The sequence below is a fragment of the Anas acuta genome, chromosome 2 (assembly GCF_963932015.1).
Source record: "Anas acuta chromosome 2, bAnaAcu1.1, whole genome shotgun sequence".
Classification (NCBI taxonomy): domain Eukaryota; kingdom Metazoa; phylum Chordata; class Aves; order Anseriformes; family Anatidae; genus Anas; species Anas acuta.
Window position 1 is genome coordinate 132,978,056 of NC_088980.1, and position 15,719 is coordinate 132,993,774.

Consider the following 15,719-nt stretch of genomic DNA (forward strand, 5'->3'; position numbering starts at 1 on the left):
GAGGTCGTTTGTGTGGTTTGTGGTAAAGATTTCCAGTCCTGTTTTGCTTAAGGTCTGTTGGGAAAACTGTATCTTCAATGCAATCCCATGATTCTTTGAACTTCTACAGAAGTTGTCTCTCTGTCAGCTCCACTTACTTGTGTTTGAATACGACCTAGTTAAGTAACTTTGCATGTCTTTGACTTTCATGAGAAAGAATAGAGACTTTTGGAGTTTATATTCTCTTACAAATTCTCAAAGTTTAGTTGTTTGTTTGTTTTACTTCCTGTTACCCATTGTCATGAGTAGTTCATTTCTGAGAGCTGATACTTGCACAAATCATATATTTTATTTTGGCATAAAAAATCAGTAATGAAAATAAATAGGATCATTGCTGTGCAATGTTCAGTTGTGGATTCAGTGATCCTCTTTTTTTCTCATCTGTTCTCATCAAAATGCTCTGAACTTCCATATGTAATCAAGAGATCCAGCCTCCATGAAAGACATACCTGAAAGGCAAATTAATCCTATTGTGTTTTTGCCAACTCGAGCTTATTAGCAGTGTTGTTATAGATATTTAAAGATCTCTAGTTTCGTGCCTGTTGAGTAGAAAATGCTACTGAAAATATGATCCTGCTTATTCCTGCTTTACAGCACTAGAGGCATAAAAGAATACAGTTATTTATTTGAATATAGATAAAGAACATGCAAGTGTAGTATCTTTTACTAGATCAAATAGTACAACTGGAAAAGTGCAAGGCTGGAATGGTCAGCAGAGTTTTCTTCAAGTCTTAAATACAAACAGCAGGCATCAAAGCAGCTGAGAGCAATTGCTCCACACTGAGTCAGGTCTGTCTCAGATGGTGATAGAGAACAAGTTGTTGGTATCCATCACATAGATGGGACATTTGCTGGGGAAACAGCAAGAATGGGGTTCTTTCCCAAAGAAGAGAGACACACAGTTGGTTTATAACCTGTGGAAAGTGAAGACATCAGTAGAATTAGGTTAATTCTACCTAGAAAACATGTGTGTAAACTGAGCTGCTAATGTTGATATCTAATATATTTATATATGCATATATGCACATTGAGACTGGCTTTTTGCAGTGTGAAGTTTGGATGAAACTTTTTTTGATAAAATGCAGACAGGATCCAGGGCAGATGATGGTTCTTGTGCAGATTATTGATTATATTGGTTGTAGATAAATGATAGCAAAATTTTAAATCTGTGCCTCAGGCTTAGTCTGGATCTAGTCAGTGCAAGTGGAACCATCAGGAATTTGCTTTTGCTGAAGGGCTTAGTGAAGTAAGAGTGGCTACAGAAAGATTTCTTCCAGGGCAGGAGCTTCTGCTGCAGGCTGTAGTTAAATGATTTTCTGCTTCATCTTCAGCTCAGGGTGGTAGGAGAACCTGGGAAGTGGGACTGATGGGAATTTCCTCTTGTAATGAAGTCAGTGGTGGCTTTTTTCATTTCCGTGAAAAAATATCCCTATTGTACTACAGTCATCTTCAGATGACCAAGATTAGCATTATGACTGTTTCCTTAAACCAGCCACATTGTATGCTCCAAAAACTCATTTACTTTTTACAATACATATAATACTTCTCTAGTAGAAGATTTTCCCAGTCTGCAGACCTTGTCTTGCTTGTGTATGGAAATCACACCAACTGAAACAGTGCTCCTACTATTTGCCGGGTGATAGTTCTTAGTATTGTGCATTGGAATTAATGATTTTGCTTTTGTTTAAGGATAATTAAAAAAAAAAAAAAGTTAAATTAAAAATTAAATTAAATTAAATTAAATTAAAGATCATTTTCGTTACAGATTGCTCTTTTACTTCAGTCATGTATGAAGCTGATCAAGATGGTTATCCATTAGATCATCCTTACAACCCAAAGTTCCTTCTAGATTGATTTACAGGAATTTTCAATACTTTTTAAGAAATTACTGATGTTGTTATTATTATTTTAATTTGTAAAAACAAGATTAATGTCTCAGCATTTTGTTTATTTCATTTCACAGCAATCATTAAAACAGGTAAAGATAGTTTCAGTCAACAACCCATTAGTCTTTCTGAATGCCAGGAAATTTCATGCAGACCTTACAAAAATAATCCAGAAGGATAGCACGAGCAGCCAGGCATGTGAAGATGTAAACAAGGTAAGATGTGCTACATGCTTCAGTAATCATGGTGACAGTGCTGAAGAGCATGATTGTTTTCTTTGCATTTTTTATTATAATTACTTGAAAAGAATATCTTTCCTACCTCTCTATATGTGGTCTTGTAAAAGACATTAAAACACTTAGCCAAAGCTCTTCAAAATTTCTGGGAACCATTACATATCCTCAGTTAATGTGAGGTTGTGACTTTGAAAAAGCAATGAGTAGCTAAAATTCTACTTGAATAATGTTGTGTATTATTTTTTGTTATTGTTTGATTTTTTTTTTCTTTTTTTTCTTCCCTCTGGAGATGACTCCATGACAGACAGATGCTTCATTTCTGATTCTATGAATAATTTTAATAGATATAGGAAGAAGGTACAAACTGCTTGAAGTTTTCCCCTAGGGTGGTGTTTCTTTTTTATTTTCTGCACTGATTGTATTGGAAAAATAAATAGCACAAAAATTTTGTAGAACTTGTTTTTGGAAAATATCCCAGTAAGGACTGTATTTTTAAAGATTATTTGCACATAGCTACCAAAAATTCCTACAGTGTTCCCAGAAAGAGGGGAAAATGTATTATTTTTCTATCATTACAATAAAGACATTCTAATAAAATACAATAAAATATAAACTGTAGGCAATCTCATCTGGTTTGGTGAACTTCACTGGGAAAATCATAGATACTTCCTCGATGGTTTGTTAAAACAGAAATATTAATCTACCACCTCTGCTGTCTCTTGCTAAAGATCTGCACTACCTGTTCCTACACTGATGAGTGCCTTCTTGTTATTCAGAAATCCAGCTCAGATATTGTGCTGCTTTTTTTCCTTAGCTCTTCTAGTTTAACCAATTTGGATTACCAAGATAACAAACTCCCAAACTGAGAGAAATTACTTAGGATTTTCATGGAATTAATTTATGAGTTAATTTAATAAGTGTAATGAATTGATAAGTTAATTACTAAGTTAATTTATAAGTTACTTAGGAGTGAGATGTTATCCTTTGTCTATTCTGGAAGTTACTTGGCAGTACAGCTGACTGAAATACTGTGCATAGTTTTTTGTTTGTTTGTGTGTGTGTGTGAAATAATGGTCTTTCTATGGAACATAACGGAAATGAAAAAGAGTTGCACTTTGGATTTTGTTTCCATGCTGTATTCTGTTTTAAACATGTCTACTGACAACTTAACATTCATATTGAAATCATTACAAAAACATTTCTCCAGATAAACATAACTCTTTAATAAATTTACATCAGAACTATTCTCACTAAAATCTTACATGAGATTGCATCAAGTAGAAGTTAATCTTACAAGTTTTCTAACTTGAATTTATCTTTTCAAGAACATCTTTCTCATCTTTCTATTACTTCTTAACCCCTGCTTTCCCAAGAGCATCATTTTTATAATATGCTTTATAATGGCTACAAATATCAAAGAGATTGAGTCATCTGAAGGAAAAAAAAAAAGCGAGGTGTGAGGTTACAGTTTTATATGACATTAAAAAATAATTAAAGGCTTTCTCAGCAGTTATAACGTATCCAATAGACTGTTGCATACAATATGGTTTTTGGAGAGAATGAGTTAATTTTGCTATTGAAAAAAAGAATTCTTGTGCATTGCATTGATTTTCTCTGGTTATTCTGCATTGGATTAGTTTTCCTTGGTATGCTAATCGTTCTTTGCTTTTATTTCAGTGTGAGCAGAACACATTACTCTGTTCATTTTCCAATGGAAGTTGTCATGGTGAGTTTATTTTCTATAAATTATATTAAAACCAAGATGGATGTAAGTGTGCAAAATGGCTCCAGGTTTTTCTATTTATTTATAGGTGAACTCAAATTGTCTGGAAACTAATATTTCAGATAGATCACACCTTCACTGAAGCATGAGTACTAAAAATTATTAAACTGTTAACCTTGGCCTAGCAGATCCTGTTTTTATTCTGTTCTTGACTGAGTTTATAAGATTTCAAAAGTGGGAAACCAATGAAAATATTTTTTTCTGCAGGAGTCTCTGGTTATTTCACACAAATCAATCTATGCATACTGATATGGGTACCTAGTGTGTGTGTGTGGGGGGGGATCATTTCCAGCTTTGCCGCCTTTATTGGTCTTCAGACAAAGGCTTAATAAGCTGTTTTGCTAAGCTGTATTCTTGTTTTCTTGTGCGTTTTTTTTTTGTTGTTGTTTGTTTGTTTGTTAGTTGGTTGGTTGGTTTTGAGCTCATTGTGGGACTTGAACATTAATATGCAAAACTAAAAATAGGATGGGATTAGGTCTATGTGAAGTCTTTGTGGTCTTTAAAGGCATTGAACAGAAAAACTCATAAATGTCATCTGAGTTATCAGTGACACTGTGGCCACCAATATAGCACAGTAAAACTGTACAACACAGAATAAAGAAAAAAAGAAAACAACGAAGGGTTTGCTTTTAATTAAGGATTAAGCTGGATAATTCTACTCTTCCCACATTTTATAGCATTTAAATCAAACCAGAGCATGTACATTCCCATGGGATAGCTGGTAGAACCTTTTGCAGAAGATACTTTATACAGATGACTTCATCATGGATGGAATTCAAATATTGTGTTTATTTAAAACACTTATAAGCATTAAGACCACAGTAGAGAATCTGATTTGGGGGCTGTTGTCTGATAGTTTATGCTTATTAACTAGGCTCATGACATTTTTATGTTTTTACTGTGTTTACTTTACTTGGGGTTGATAGAATGTTTTGCTGTAGCACAGCAACATAACGATAATGGCTGTTGAGACTATACAGTGCTATACTGTAAAACGGTAAATGAGCACACAGCATTGTGTTTGTGGGGAGATCTTTGGAAGGTCTTGTCAGTACACATTTCAGGTTTCATTGAAATATGGTTTCGTTGGATGAACTGGTATCTTACAATACAGAAATGACAGACAGCACTGGACCTCTCTTCTGATTGCTTTTTTTAAGCCTTGAGGACTTAAATGTTGTTGTTCTTTGTACTAATCAGAGTACAGTGACTCTTTGTGGAAGCTTTAAAATAAAAACTGGAGAGGAAGAGAGAAAAAAAATCACTAAAAAAGCAGCATGGGTCCTAAATTTTTAGAAAGGAGGTGAGCAGGAAGACATAATTCTTGTCCTTATATCAGTCATCCTAGAGGGCACAGCAGCATCTTCATCAAAATCTTTACTTTCAGCTTTTGGGGAATACTGATTTGACATTGTCTATATCAGCAACAAGTTAATTAGTTTCTGTTGCCTTGCCCAGTGGTTCAGAGGCAGCAGGTCTGTACCACCCCATCCCCCCTTCCTGAAGTCAGGCAGCCTCCACTGGAGGATGCCAGCTTTTTGGGAAGGTAATGCAAGCTCCAGTCCACCATTGCCTCTCTCCATATATACATATGCACATATGTGTGTGTGGTTCCTTAATGATGTTTGTCAAGGAAGGGAATTCAGTATGGTAATAGTAGGGTTTCATGGTGTGCTTGTGCAACGTATCAGCTAAGCACACTTCAGGTGTAAAGTGAGCTCAACTTCTGTGCTTGAATGTAACATTTGTAAGTTAAATCAACTCCCTCCTTCCTTCTCTATTTATTTCCTTCCTTCCAGTTTCTTCATTATTGCATCTGTTACACAGAAGCAAGTTACCTGTAATTATATTTATTCCAAATCTGGTTTTGAACTGTCAGACTTTTAACTTTTATTTAAGCAGAATAACAATCAAAAGGGAAAAGTAACCTCAGGCCATTTTTTAAGGTAAAACTTGTTGGAACCTGCAGATATAAATGTGCATGTTTTTGGGGGTGAGTAAGTAACAGAGGAAGAGTAAGTTCTTCTGGTTTGGAGACGGAGTTTTGTAGAATTGATTACAGTAAGCAGACCAGCAGATCTCATAAATCCTTCCTGGTTTTCCACTGCAGTAATGCCAAGCAGACTTTCTTTGAAATTCTTTAATTTTGTTTGCAATGTGTTTATTAATGTACATTGGACAGGACAAAGAAAGTAAACCTCTGGAGGTGCAAGTCCAACAGACTCAGACTTCTGTCAGAAAGGAATTAGCACCATTATAAATCTACACAACAAGAAAATTCAAAGTCCTCTCAAGATTTTAAAATCTTTTCCTCTGCTGTGTCAAAACCATTTCAATTAACCTATCTTTACATTCATAATTCCTTTTATTCATCTTTTTTTTTTTAATTTTATGTTTCGTGATAACTAATATTAAACCTGTTATTTGTCCGCAGACAAATAACGTGTAAATGTTATGTAAATAAGATGTACATTGTTTTCTTGTTTTCCCATTATGAAAGCCAGGAATCATCTGCACGCTAGTTCAGGACACATTTAGTATGTGGGTATGTGGGTAATTTAAGAATTTGAGGTATATTTTCTCTGTGAATCCTAAGTGAACTTTCCCAAACAAGCCAGAATCATGTAGAATTTCAAATCTGAAGAACTTTTTTTTTTTTGTCCAGGAGAGACTATTTCTGTCTAATACATCTCACTAATATGTTCTGCCTGTTGACTTCACCCCGTTGCTCTGATGCCCCTTCATTTATCTGTACTTCTAAAATGTGCCGTTTGCTTAATACATGTCTCAGTAAAAAATAGACAAATTTTACTGTGATATTTTGGGCTTATTTTGTTCTGTCGTTATACAGATTTCTTGACTACTCGGTAATTAAAGCTTTCTCCTATATCAAATGTGCAGGTGAGTCACTGCAGCCATCTCAGAGTGAGCGACGTGTTTTGATATTGGATTGCAGTGGACTGAGTTTGTTTGACTACACTGGAGCCTCCATGTTGCTTCAGGTATTTATAACACCAGATACATTCTGTACATAGAAATATATGATTACACACACAAGTTATTGGGACCAGTTACTAGTCACATCACTGAGATTAGTGAATAAACATGGTCACTTATGGAAAAGATGAGCAGAGTTTTGGTACTGAACTGCATTATGTTTATATAAAATTGTATACTAGTAATTCTAAATATTTTAAGTGACATTCAGTGCAAACACAAGTATTCATATTTAATGGAAATGAGTTTCTGAAAGCACTCATTTTTATGCATTTCTATATTTTTAAGCTGATTTAGGTCTTATTCATCCCTCTCATGTCAGTTATGTCAGTTATATAACTTGGGTCGCAGCCCAGGCCTTTTCTTATCCTAACTATTTTCTCAGTTTACTGAAGTGAATAATTAAGTGCTAAATTAAAAAACAAAGCAAAACAAACAAACAAACAAAAAAAAAAAACAACATATCTAGGTGTGTACATAGTCAAAAGGAAAACTGGGATAATTAAGTAAGGTGAATGGAAGTTATTCTTTATTACATCCTCCCTCAAAATAAAGGCATTCATTAAGCTTAGTAGGTTAATATATATATATATATATATATATATATATATATATATATAATTTGTGAAACTGATTTCCAAAAGGGCTTTGAGATCTCAAATTTATGGGACACCACTCCATCCTGGGCTTTGAGATACAGTTTGGGGTTGCAACCTCTAACTGAAAGACAGGTCCAGAACAGAGTTACCCGAAGAAGAAATGCAGTTCTTCCATGTTGCACTCCTTTCATAAATATCGTCAGTGCTGCTAGAGTTAAAGGGATTTTTAGTCTGAAGCAGGCTTTTGGTTTCTGTTTAAAATTAGTTATTCTGACGTGGTAAAAAAAATGCTTTTATTTATTTATTTATTTATTTTTAATGGGGACTGCTTTGGATGCTTCCTCATTGGTCAGAAAAGGCCCTACTCTCGTTCTAGAGTTATTTTCACTTTTTGTTACTTTTTAGCTTATTGGATACCTAGTCTCTGTGAAGTTGCATATTTTCAAAGAAAGGATAAGGAACAACTTACTGCAGAATATAGCATGATGGCTGTGGCAATTTTCTGATAGACTGCTGGAAGTTTCAAAGTTTCATAGGTCAAATTTCTGTCTTTCTGGACTGGTTGGTAAGCGTACAGAAAGGAGATGCAGAAACTTGTTGAAAAAGGCATACTGGAAAAACAAATCTAACAAATATAATTATAAATGCTGTATAATTAATCGTTTTAGTTTTATTACCAGTAGAACTGTAGGGTACTTTGTGGAGGGGGGAGGAAATGATGCTTTCCTGTTCAGTGTGGGTTAGCCTCGTTTGTGTTATAGAGGGGCTCTCTCTGGTGGCTGCTGTCAGCATAGCTTGAACAGCAGCACTTCATGCTCTGCCCGCTTTGAATACATTCTTTTGTGTGTGTGTATTTTATTCTCTGTTGGTATTTTAAACAGTTCTTTTTTTTTTTTCTTTCTTTTTTCTTCTTTTTTTCTTCTTTTTAATTTCATGTTTTCACACATATAGATTTACATGGATTGTAAAAACAGACACATTGATGTGTTGCTAGCACACTGCAAAGGCAAGTATCAGCTTACAGCAAATTTTTTAACATGACAGTTTATATATCCTCACTACCTTATCAGTGCTCATATGTTTGTTTTATTACAGCTTCCTTGATAAAAGCAATGCAGTACGGTGGAAATCTTGAATCTGAATACCCTGTCTTCTTTGAATCTGTTTCTTCAGCAATCGATGCCATTCAGATTCACAGGGTAAGACTTATAGCAGGGGTAGATAAAGTCTGGAGGGGCTTCTTGGATGCTCACTGCACTTTGACAGTCTGGGGAAATCTCATTTATCCAGTGAATGTTTTGTGCAGAAATCTTTTATCTGTATCTGTATTCTCTGCAACCAGTCCTCAGCCTCTGGGGCTGCAGCTATCACATTTTCCCTGCTTGCATTCTCTTCCTCTCCTTTTGCAATAACTTCTATGTCTTCTATGCTGGATCCAGAGGCATGATGTTCAGGTGCATTAACCTGGGTGCATGGTCCACTGGAAAGCATAATGTCATCTCAAAATACCTAACAGAACCTCTCGGTGAGGGAAATCACCTAGTACTCAGCTGTGATTTACTAAAACTATACTCTGTTCCTCAGTCTGCATTGCTTAAACAGCATGCCTCTGGTTAGCATGACTCTGAGACGCATACGTGCTAAGTAACAGAGAAGGCAGATAAATTCAAGTTGGGGTTCCAAGCTGTTCTGACCAAAACACTTCTGGATCCCTGGCAAATTTGTTCAGAGCTAAAAAGCTCACCTCTGTCCGGCCCTGCAGTGTAATGTGTTGGCTCACTGGTGGAAAGAGGGGAGAGGACATGTATGAGGTGGAGGGCAGAGCTAGAGGGAGGAGATAGAAGGATTTGATCACAAATTGAGCCTAGAGGCTTGAACAGGCATTTGCTTAAACATGTATTTATTTGCACAATAATAATTCTTCCATTCCTTGTTAAAAGGCTATAAACCTGGGCTTTCCTTGTAAACTGTATAAGCCTTTTCCATTGTAATCCCAGTGTAACTGAGCATGCATTATAAGCAGTGTGCTTTTCCATGGTTGCATTTATGATTCCAAACATGGCTAGAGCTCAGTTCAGAGCCCTCTCCAAGAGACATTAAACTAATCATGGTCTGTGGTTTCTGTTTTCTCTTTCTCCCCTTTACTGTGATCTGGCACATTTTACTAATTTAATTAGAGCTGCCTATGGACAAAATACACTTTCCATTGATTTACCCAGATAAGGCGAGTTGACTCTGTTGTTCTGGTGGATTGACTAGGAAAAGTATGCTCTCTTTGGTGCTTTTCAACATTTTTCTTTGTTACTCTGCAAAAATAATTTACTGCAATGGTAACTGCAGGGCAAAAATAATGGGGATGGCTATTGTATATTTTGCCTGGGTCTGATTAGAAGAATTAGCATGATTGTTGTGTTATAAAAGATCTATGTTCTTTATAGACACCAATTAATGTTCCTAACATTCTTGCAAGATAGCTAGCATACCCATTTTATAGTAATGGGATGTGGACAGACCAGGATAAATGTCCAAGTAAAAAGGAGCTCAGAAGTCCATTTTTCCAGGAACTGGTAATGTGCTTCTACTGGAGTCGCTAAGCAAGTCAAAACTCTGAATAATAGTTTAGTGGAGCAGTCTGAAAAGCTTGCACACAGTCTCACATTTTGAACGTAATTATTATGGACAGTGTATGTATGCTGCCAATGCCTCTTCAGAGCTTTCAAAATACATGTATGTGAGATGGTTTCTTGATGTGTTCCTTGCCTTTAACAACTGAAGATAAGATAATATGGACAGGAGTAAAAACAAAGGGTGACCACAATAGCAGCACCACATTGTAACTGTGTCTACACTTCACATGACTTTTTAAGATGCTAAGGTCAGCAGGAATTTTGAGTGAAAAAAAAATAGCAGGATAGAATAGAAGAGAACAGAGTGGAAAGAGGTGGAGATTTATGGAAAGTGATTTGTTTGGATTTACATTTCTGATCCCCTCACATCAGTCTTTCATCCACTACTTTTACATGATATTCTAGGAAAACATTCTAATACTTTTTTTTTTTTTTCCCCTTCTGTTTCTCACAATTTAGAATTACAGCAAGTTCAGTGAACAGAGTGAAGTGTGATGCCGACCCATCAAATGTGGCTAGTCCAATCAGCTCATATTCAGAATGAACTATACCACGGTTTCTCCTTAGCATTTTTTTTTTCTCCAGGAGCTCTCATATCTCTCATATATACTACTTTGTATGCCATACATATTTACAACATTCAGTAATGACAGATCTGCCATTCAGAAAAAAAAATATCTTTAGCTACCATCACTCAGAGAATGTTCATACAATTGTTCTATAATGGTTTTATATAATATTTTTATACACATTTAGACACAAATTATTAGAAAGCAGATGTGGGGTATTGGCTGTTTACTATCTTTTAGATATCTTTTATTATAACATTAGTTGTAATATGCATCTGTAGTTTTGTGCATGGAGTAAGGAGACATTATGAGTTCTTGAAAGCAGTGTGTTATAATTGATACAGTATACGCAGGAAGCCATATACCAATGCATACTCTAATAGCTTTACTTATCCTTTTTGCTGTTCAAGATAGCTATTTGCAATAACAGCATCATATCACAGCTAACATATCCTTGCATTTTTCATATTTGGTTATTATATGCTTTTTAATGCCTGCCAAGGTCAGTGAGAGCACAGTATTTTGAAAGAAGGCAGATGGATGTTGTCTAAGTGCACTGGATTGTCTCTTCTTCTAGTAGATGTCATGAGTTATTATAATAGTTTGCTATATTTTCAGTGTCACAGGTATTCTTTAGCTCAGATTGAAGAGGAAAAATTGGTAACATTTTTCCAAAACTTTTTCTTGTTTCCAGCATAGTCTGCATTTCTGAATTGCTGCTGGAATTTGATCAGGGCTGGAATCTTCAGCTGTGGCAGCTGGGAGGTGACCCTAGAGAGACACAGAAGGCATGTGTCAATTTTCAGCCCAAATTCCAGCTTATGTGAGCACACAAACGGGGGGTGGGGGAAGAATTCACAGGTTGAATTCACACGTTTGGATTGCAATTATGGATTGCCATCAATCATATTAGATTGTGCTATCACATCAGTATCATATTATTTGGCAACATATGTGAAGATTTTTTCCTTGTCTTTTTTTGCCATATATGTACACAAGCTGTAAAATGTAAAATTTGAGGAGAAAAAAAAAATGAGAATGGATGAGGAGTATGTAATTACCTCATTGACCTTAAACTATGGAAGCTAAAATGTAAATGAATATGGCATGGCTGTAATGGCTATCTTAGCACTACAGAGAGGAGAGAAGCATGAGGGTGAAGTGCATAAGGGAGAAGCTGGAGTGCATAGCCAAAATCTAATGCTAGGCATCCTCTTTTCAGCAGCAGTTACGTTTGTATGTTTGTCTGGACACCGCTCTCTGCCCAAAGCAGCTACCAGACGTAGATGAGGCAGCTCACGGAGTGATTTTCACATCTTGCATATTTTTGTTAAGGCAAATATAAGCCTTTCTTCTGTTCTTGGTCATTCCACATTACTAGGAGACAATGGGAGAGAGCCCTGTGTTCTTTTACCTTTTCAGTCATAGGTGACTATTAGGGTTATTTCACACATTGTGCCACAGATGAGCAGAAGCATTCTTTATGTGTTCTACTAAGATAACGTTTCAAAAATACTATGCAAAATGCTGATTAGTAACTGTAAGAAGCTTGTTATACACAGAAGTAAGTTCTGTTCATTGTGCCAAGTGCATTTGTGTCAGATGCTGTAGTTGATTGCAAATGACTCATTACATCCTTGGACATAGTAACAGGCTATAACATTTGGTTATTAATTTCCTCAGACAGTTTTAGTAATTTATGAACACTTTAGAAACTGTTTACATTGTGCTTTAATTGTAGAAGAATCAACTGTATGTCACAGCTGAATGGAGATCTCTACTTAACTGCAAGCTGAATAAATGAATAAAAGTTATCTTTTCTATTAAGTTCATTATTTATTCTTTGATGGCTAAATGTATTTTCTGAAGATTTGTGGATATGTTGGTTAATGAAATTGTTAAACTGTGGTCTTTAGCAAAGATAGCATCGACCATGAGACCTTCAGTTTTGTTCCGAATGATCTTGTTAATGAAACAACACAGATGCTGTTAAAATTATTTGTAATGTTAGTGCCTGATGAAGCTCTCTGCATCAAATTAAGAAATTTGTAGTGCTAATCAAAATATCTTCCACTTTTCACTGTGTTCAATAGAAATACCATTGCTACAGCTAAATGGCTGTTTTGAGATGGACATTTATCTCCCATTAGGTCAAAGACCTCCCTGTGACACAATATCACTTACAAATGTGTTTCATCTGTGTAAGACTACAAATTCAAATTGTCTTAATGCTGTGATTACTGCTTAATTGTCTCTCAGGGTAGAATCAAGGAAGAAATACATTTCTTACCTTATGACTCTGACTTTTCTAATCTTCCAGCACTGGGGCTTGGGATACTTGTAATATTCCTGTAATATATTTTACTTTGTATAATTAACCTAAATTTCCTCTTATTTCTGAGCATATAAATTGTTAATTAACTTCCCTTTCTGGCAAGTAGCACAACTAATGACAGTTTTTTCTCAGAAGAACAGAGCATTCGAGGAGTCCATGAAGGTGCTTTGAAGCTGGCAGCAATGGAAGCTTCCCTTTCAATTGCTTCTAAAATATCTGCACTGAATATATGCACTGAATATCTGCTTTGCCAGACCACTGCTTTACAGAGCAGTGGTTACTGGATGAGAAAGAGTCTTTTTTTTTTTTTTATTCTATGAGTGACCTAGGAAGGCAAATTAATTCAGTGCTGATGTTTCTTTTCTCTCCCTCTTTCTCTCTCTCTTTTTTTTTTTTTTTGGACCACCAAATTATTGACATTTATGAAAACTGGTGATTTTTGCCTGCCTTTAGGTGACCAGATGCTGTTGGATTTCATAAAGCAGTGACTGACTGCCAGGGAATTATCATTGATCTCTCTGCTTGTGGCCTGTGAGATGCTGAGTGTCTCATCTGCATGACTCTCTGCAAATCTCTGTTGATTGTGTGTGTGCACGGTTATCTGGCAAACAACTGCCTGATTATTTGGTGAAGATTCAAGGAAACAGCCTAAACCTTTTAGTTTTGGAGTTCGATATCAGTTTTAACCTGTTCCTTGATGCTCTTCAGTATATACTGTCCACTGGCTCTGTCTCACAGGAAGCATTAGGCTGTAACTTATGCTGAGGTCTGCAGCAACTTATCCCCAGACGTCCTGTTAGCTGCACCATATTCTTCTGGAGCAGGAAGGCAAAGTGAACCAAACCCACCCTGTAGCAAAGGGGCTGCACAAAGCCCATGTGCTATTAAATGCCCTGGTATCACTCTCACAACTGAGATGAATTGCAGACAGAAAGAATAAGGGGGCTTTGTTATTCTGTCCCCTTGAGGCAGCCATGCATCTTTGTACCTTCCAGCCTGATTTACCTGAATAGACATAGGGACTTTTCAGAGTAATGCAAAGTTTTATTACTTGTGCTTGCATGTGTAAGGCTGTGTGTTGGTAGCAAGAAGAGTCCAGTCTTGCAAAGTGCTGAGCTCCCCTGGTTCCTGTTGGTTTCTGAAGGCAAGAGAGATTCCACTCCTCACAGCAGAGGCTCGAGGAAGCATCTCCTCACCTAACATGCCGTTCTGTGAGGTTTCACCTAATGAAACCAACAGGGGCTCCAGGCAGTAAACAATTCAGAAAATCTGGCCATTCATTTTGATTCCTACCTGTGTACTCAGATGTAAAGGTTTTACACCCCTAAACTCAAAGCATATGGAACATGTGAGTTGTAGAGATCCATGTTTCAATATTGCACATTTTGGTGCATTCTGCAGTACATAGGAAAACATTAATGTAATGTTATTTTCAAGAGTTGCTCAATATTTTTAGAGATTTGGTATTTGTTTGATGTGTTTAGGATTTCTTAGCTATTTTTAGGAATTAATTCTAAATGTTAGATATTACTTGACGTGAATGAAGAGTTTTCCCATTAAATTTAAGATGTGTTAATCAGAATATGCTAAAATGGGGATCTGATCATATGCTTCTTACAGAATTTGTGTTTCACACGTTCCAAAACAAAGCAAGCAACGAGGAAAAAAAATAGAGTGCAAACTGATGTTAAGAAGTGAACATAGTGACAATTATAAATTAGGCATAAAACGTGTAATAAGGAAAAGACTGTTAACATTATATTTATGCAAATTAAATGGTTCTAATTCTCATCATATGTCTTTCTTTTTAAAGGTTATTTGCCCTGATTCTATGATTCAAGTGTCACAAGGTCTGACTTCAGCTGCTTTGACATAATTTATTTGACAGCTCTGTGTGCCATAAATATATAATGTAACAAGGAAAGGTATCTTCACTGTTGAATGAAAACATTAATGCGTCAATACTGTGTATGAATACTGTTTGACATTTACTAGTTACAAAAATAAAATACACAGTATGCCTTGAAAATATGGCACTCCTATTTTTGGAAGATACTTTCTTTGTCTACAGAACGTAGCGTCTCATAAATAAATGAACAAGTGCACTTCCAGTGTGGATGCTAAATGGTGCTTTCATCATTAAGATGGATTTTTAGTAAAGATCACATAATCTGCATGTTTCCATATGTTTTTTGATGCATTTTTTTTTCTTATTTCAATTTTGTGTATTAGCATACACAACAATAAATTTATACAGAAATAAATTGGAATATGAGACAATTTACATGTGGCAGCAGGAAGATGCCCTCATTACTTCAATAGTTAGCAGCTTTTTTTTTTCTTTTTTTTTTTTTTTTAACATTTTGGTCTAACCAATCTGGGATGAGATATTTTTCTTTCTCCAACCTCAAAATATATTAGATCTTAATAATGAGAAAAGAGAAATTGTATTATATTCAGAAGTTTGGCTTCCTCACAATTCTTAGGGGAGTATGGCGTCTAACAGATGCTTTTACCTATATAAAGAATACAGAAATCTTGGGCTAATTTTCCCAATATTGCCTCTATGCATATACAGTCATTTGAATATATCTTATTTAACTTGGTAGTTTACATCTACAGATGGCGCATACTGATGGTATAGCATA

The 15,719-nt window shown here is 35.7% G+C and overlaps 1 protein-coding gene across 1 annotated transcript in view; it reads left to right on the top strand.

The window, feature by feature from the left end:
- Positions 1 to 15,100, top strand: part of SLC26A7 (solute carrier family 26 member 7) — an 84,303-nt gene extending 69,203 nt beyond the window's left edge. The window contains exons 15-21 of the mRNA XM_068672245.1: positions 2,003 to 2,140; positions 3,839 to 3,887; positions 6,846 to 6,946; positions 8,492 to 8,546; positions 8,636 to 8,739; positions 10,627 to 13,233; positions 13,525 to 15,100. Coding sequence (XP_068528346.1) covers positions 2,003 to 2,140; positions 3,839 to 3,887; positions 6,846 to 6,946; positions 8,492 to 8,546; positions 8,636 to 8,739; positions 10,627 to 10,662 — 483 coding nt within the window. The 3' untranslated portion in view covers positions 10,663 to 13,233; positions 13,525 to 15,100. The remainder of the gene's footprint in view (positions 1 to 2,002; positions 2,141 to 3,838; positions 3,888 to 6,845; positions 6,947 to 8,491; positions 8,547 to 8,635; positions 8,740 to 10,626; positions 13,234 to 13,524) is intronic.
- Positions 15,101 to 15,719: the final 619 nt, after the last annotated feature.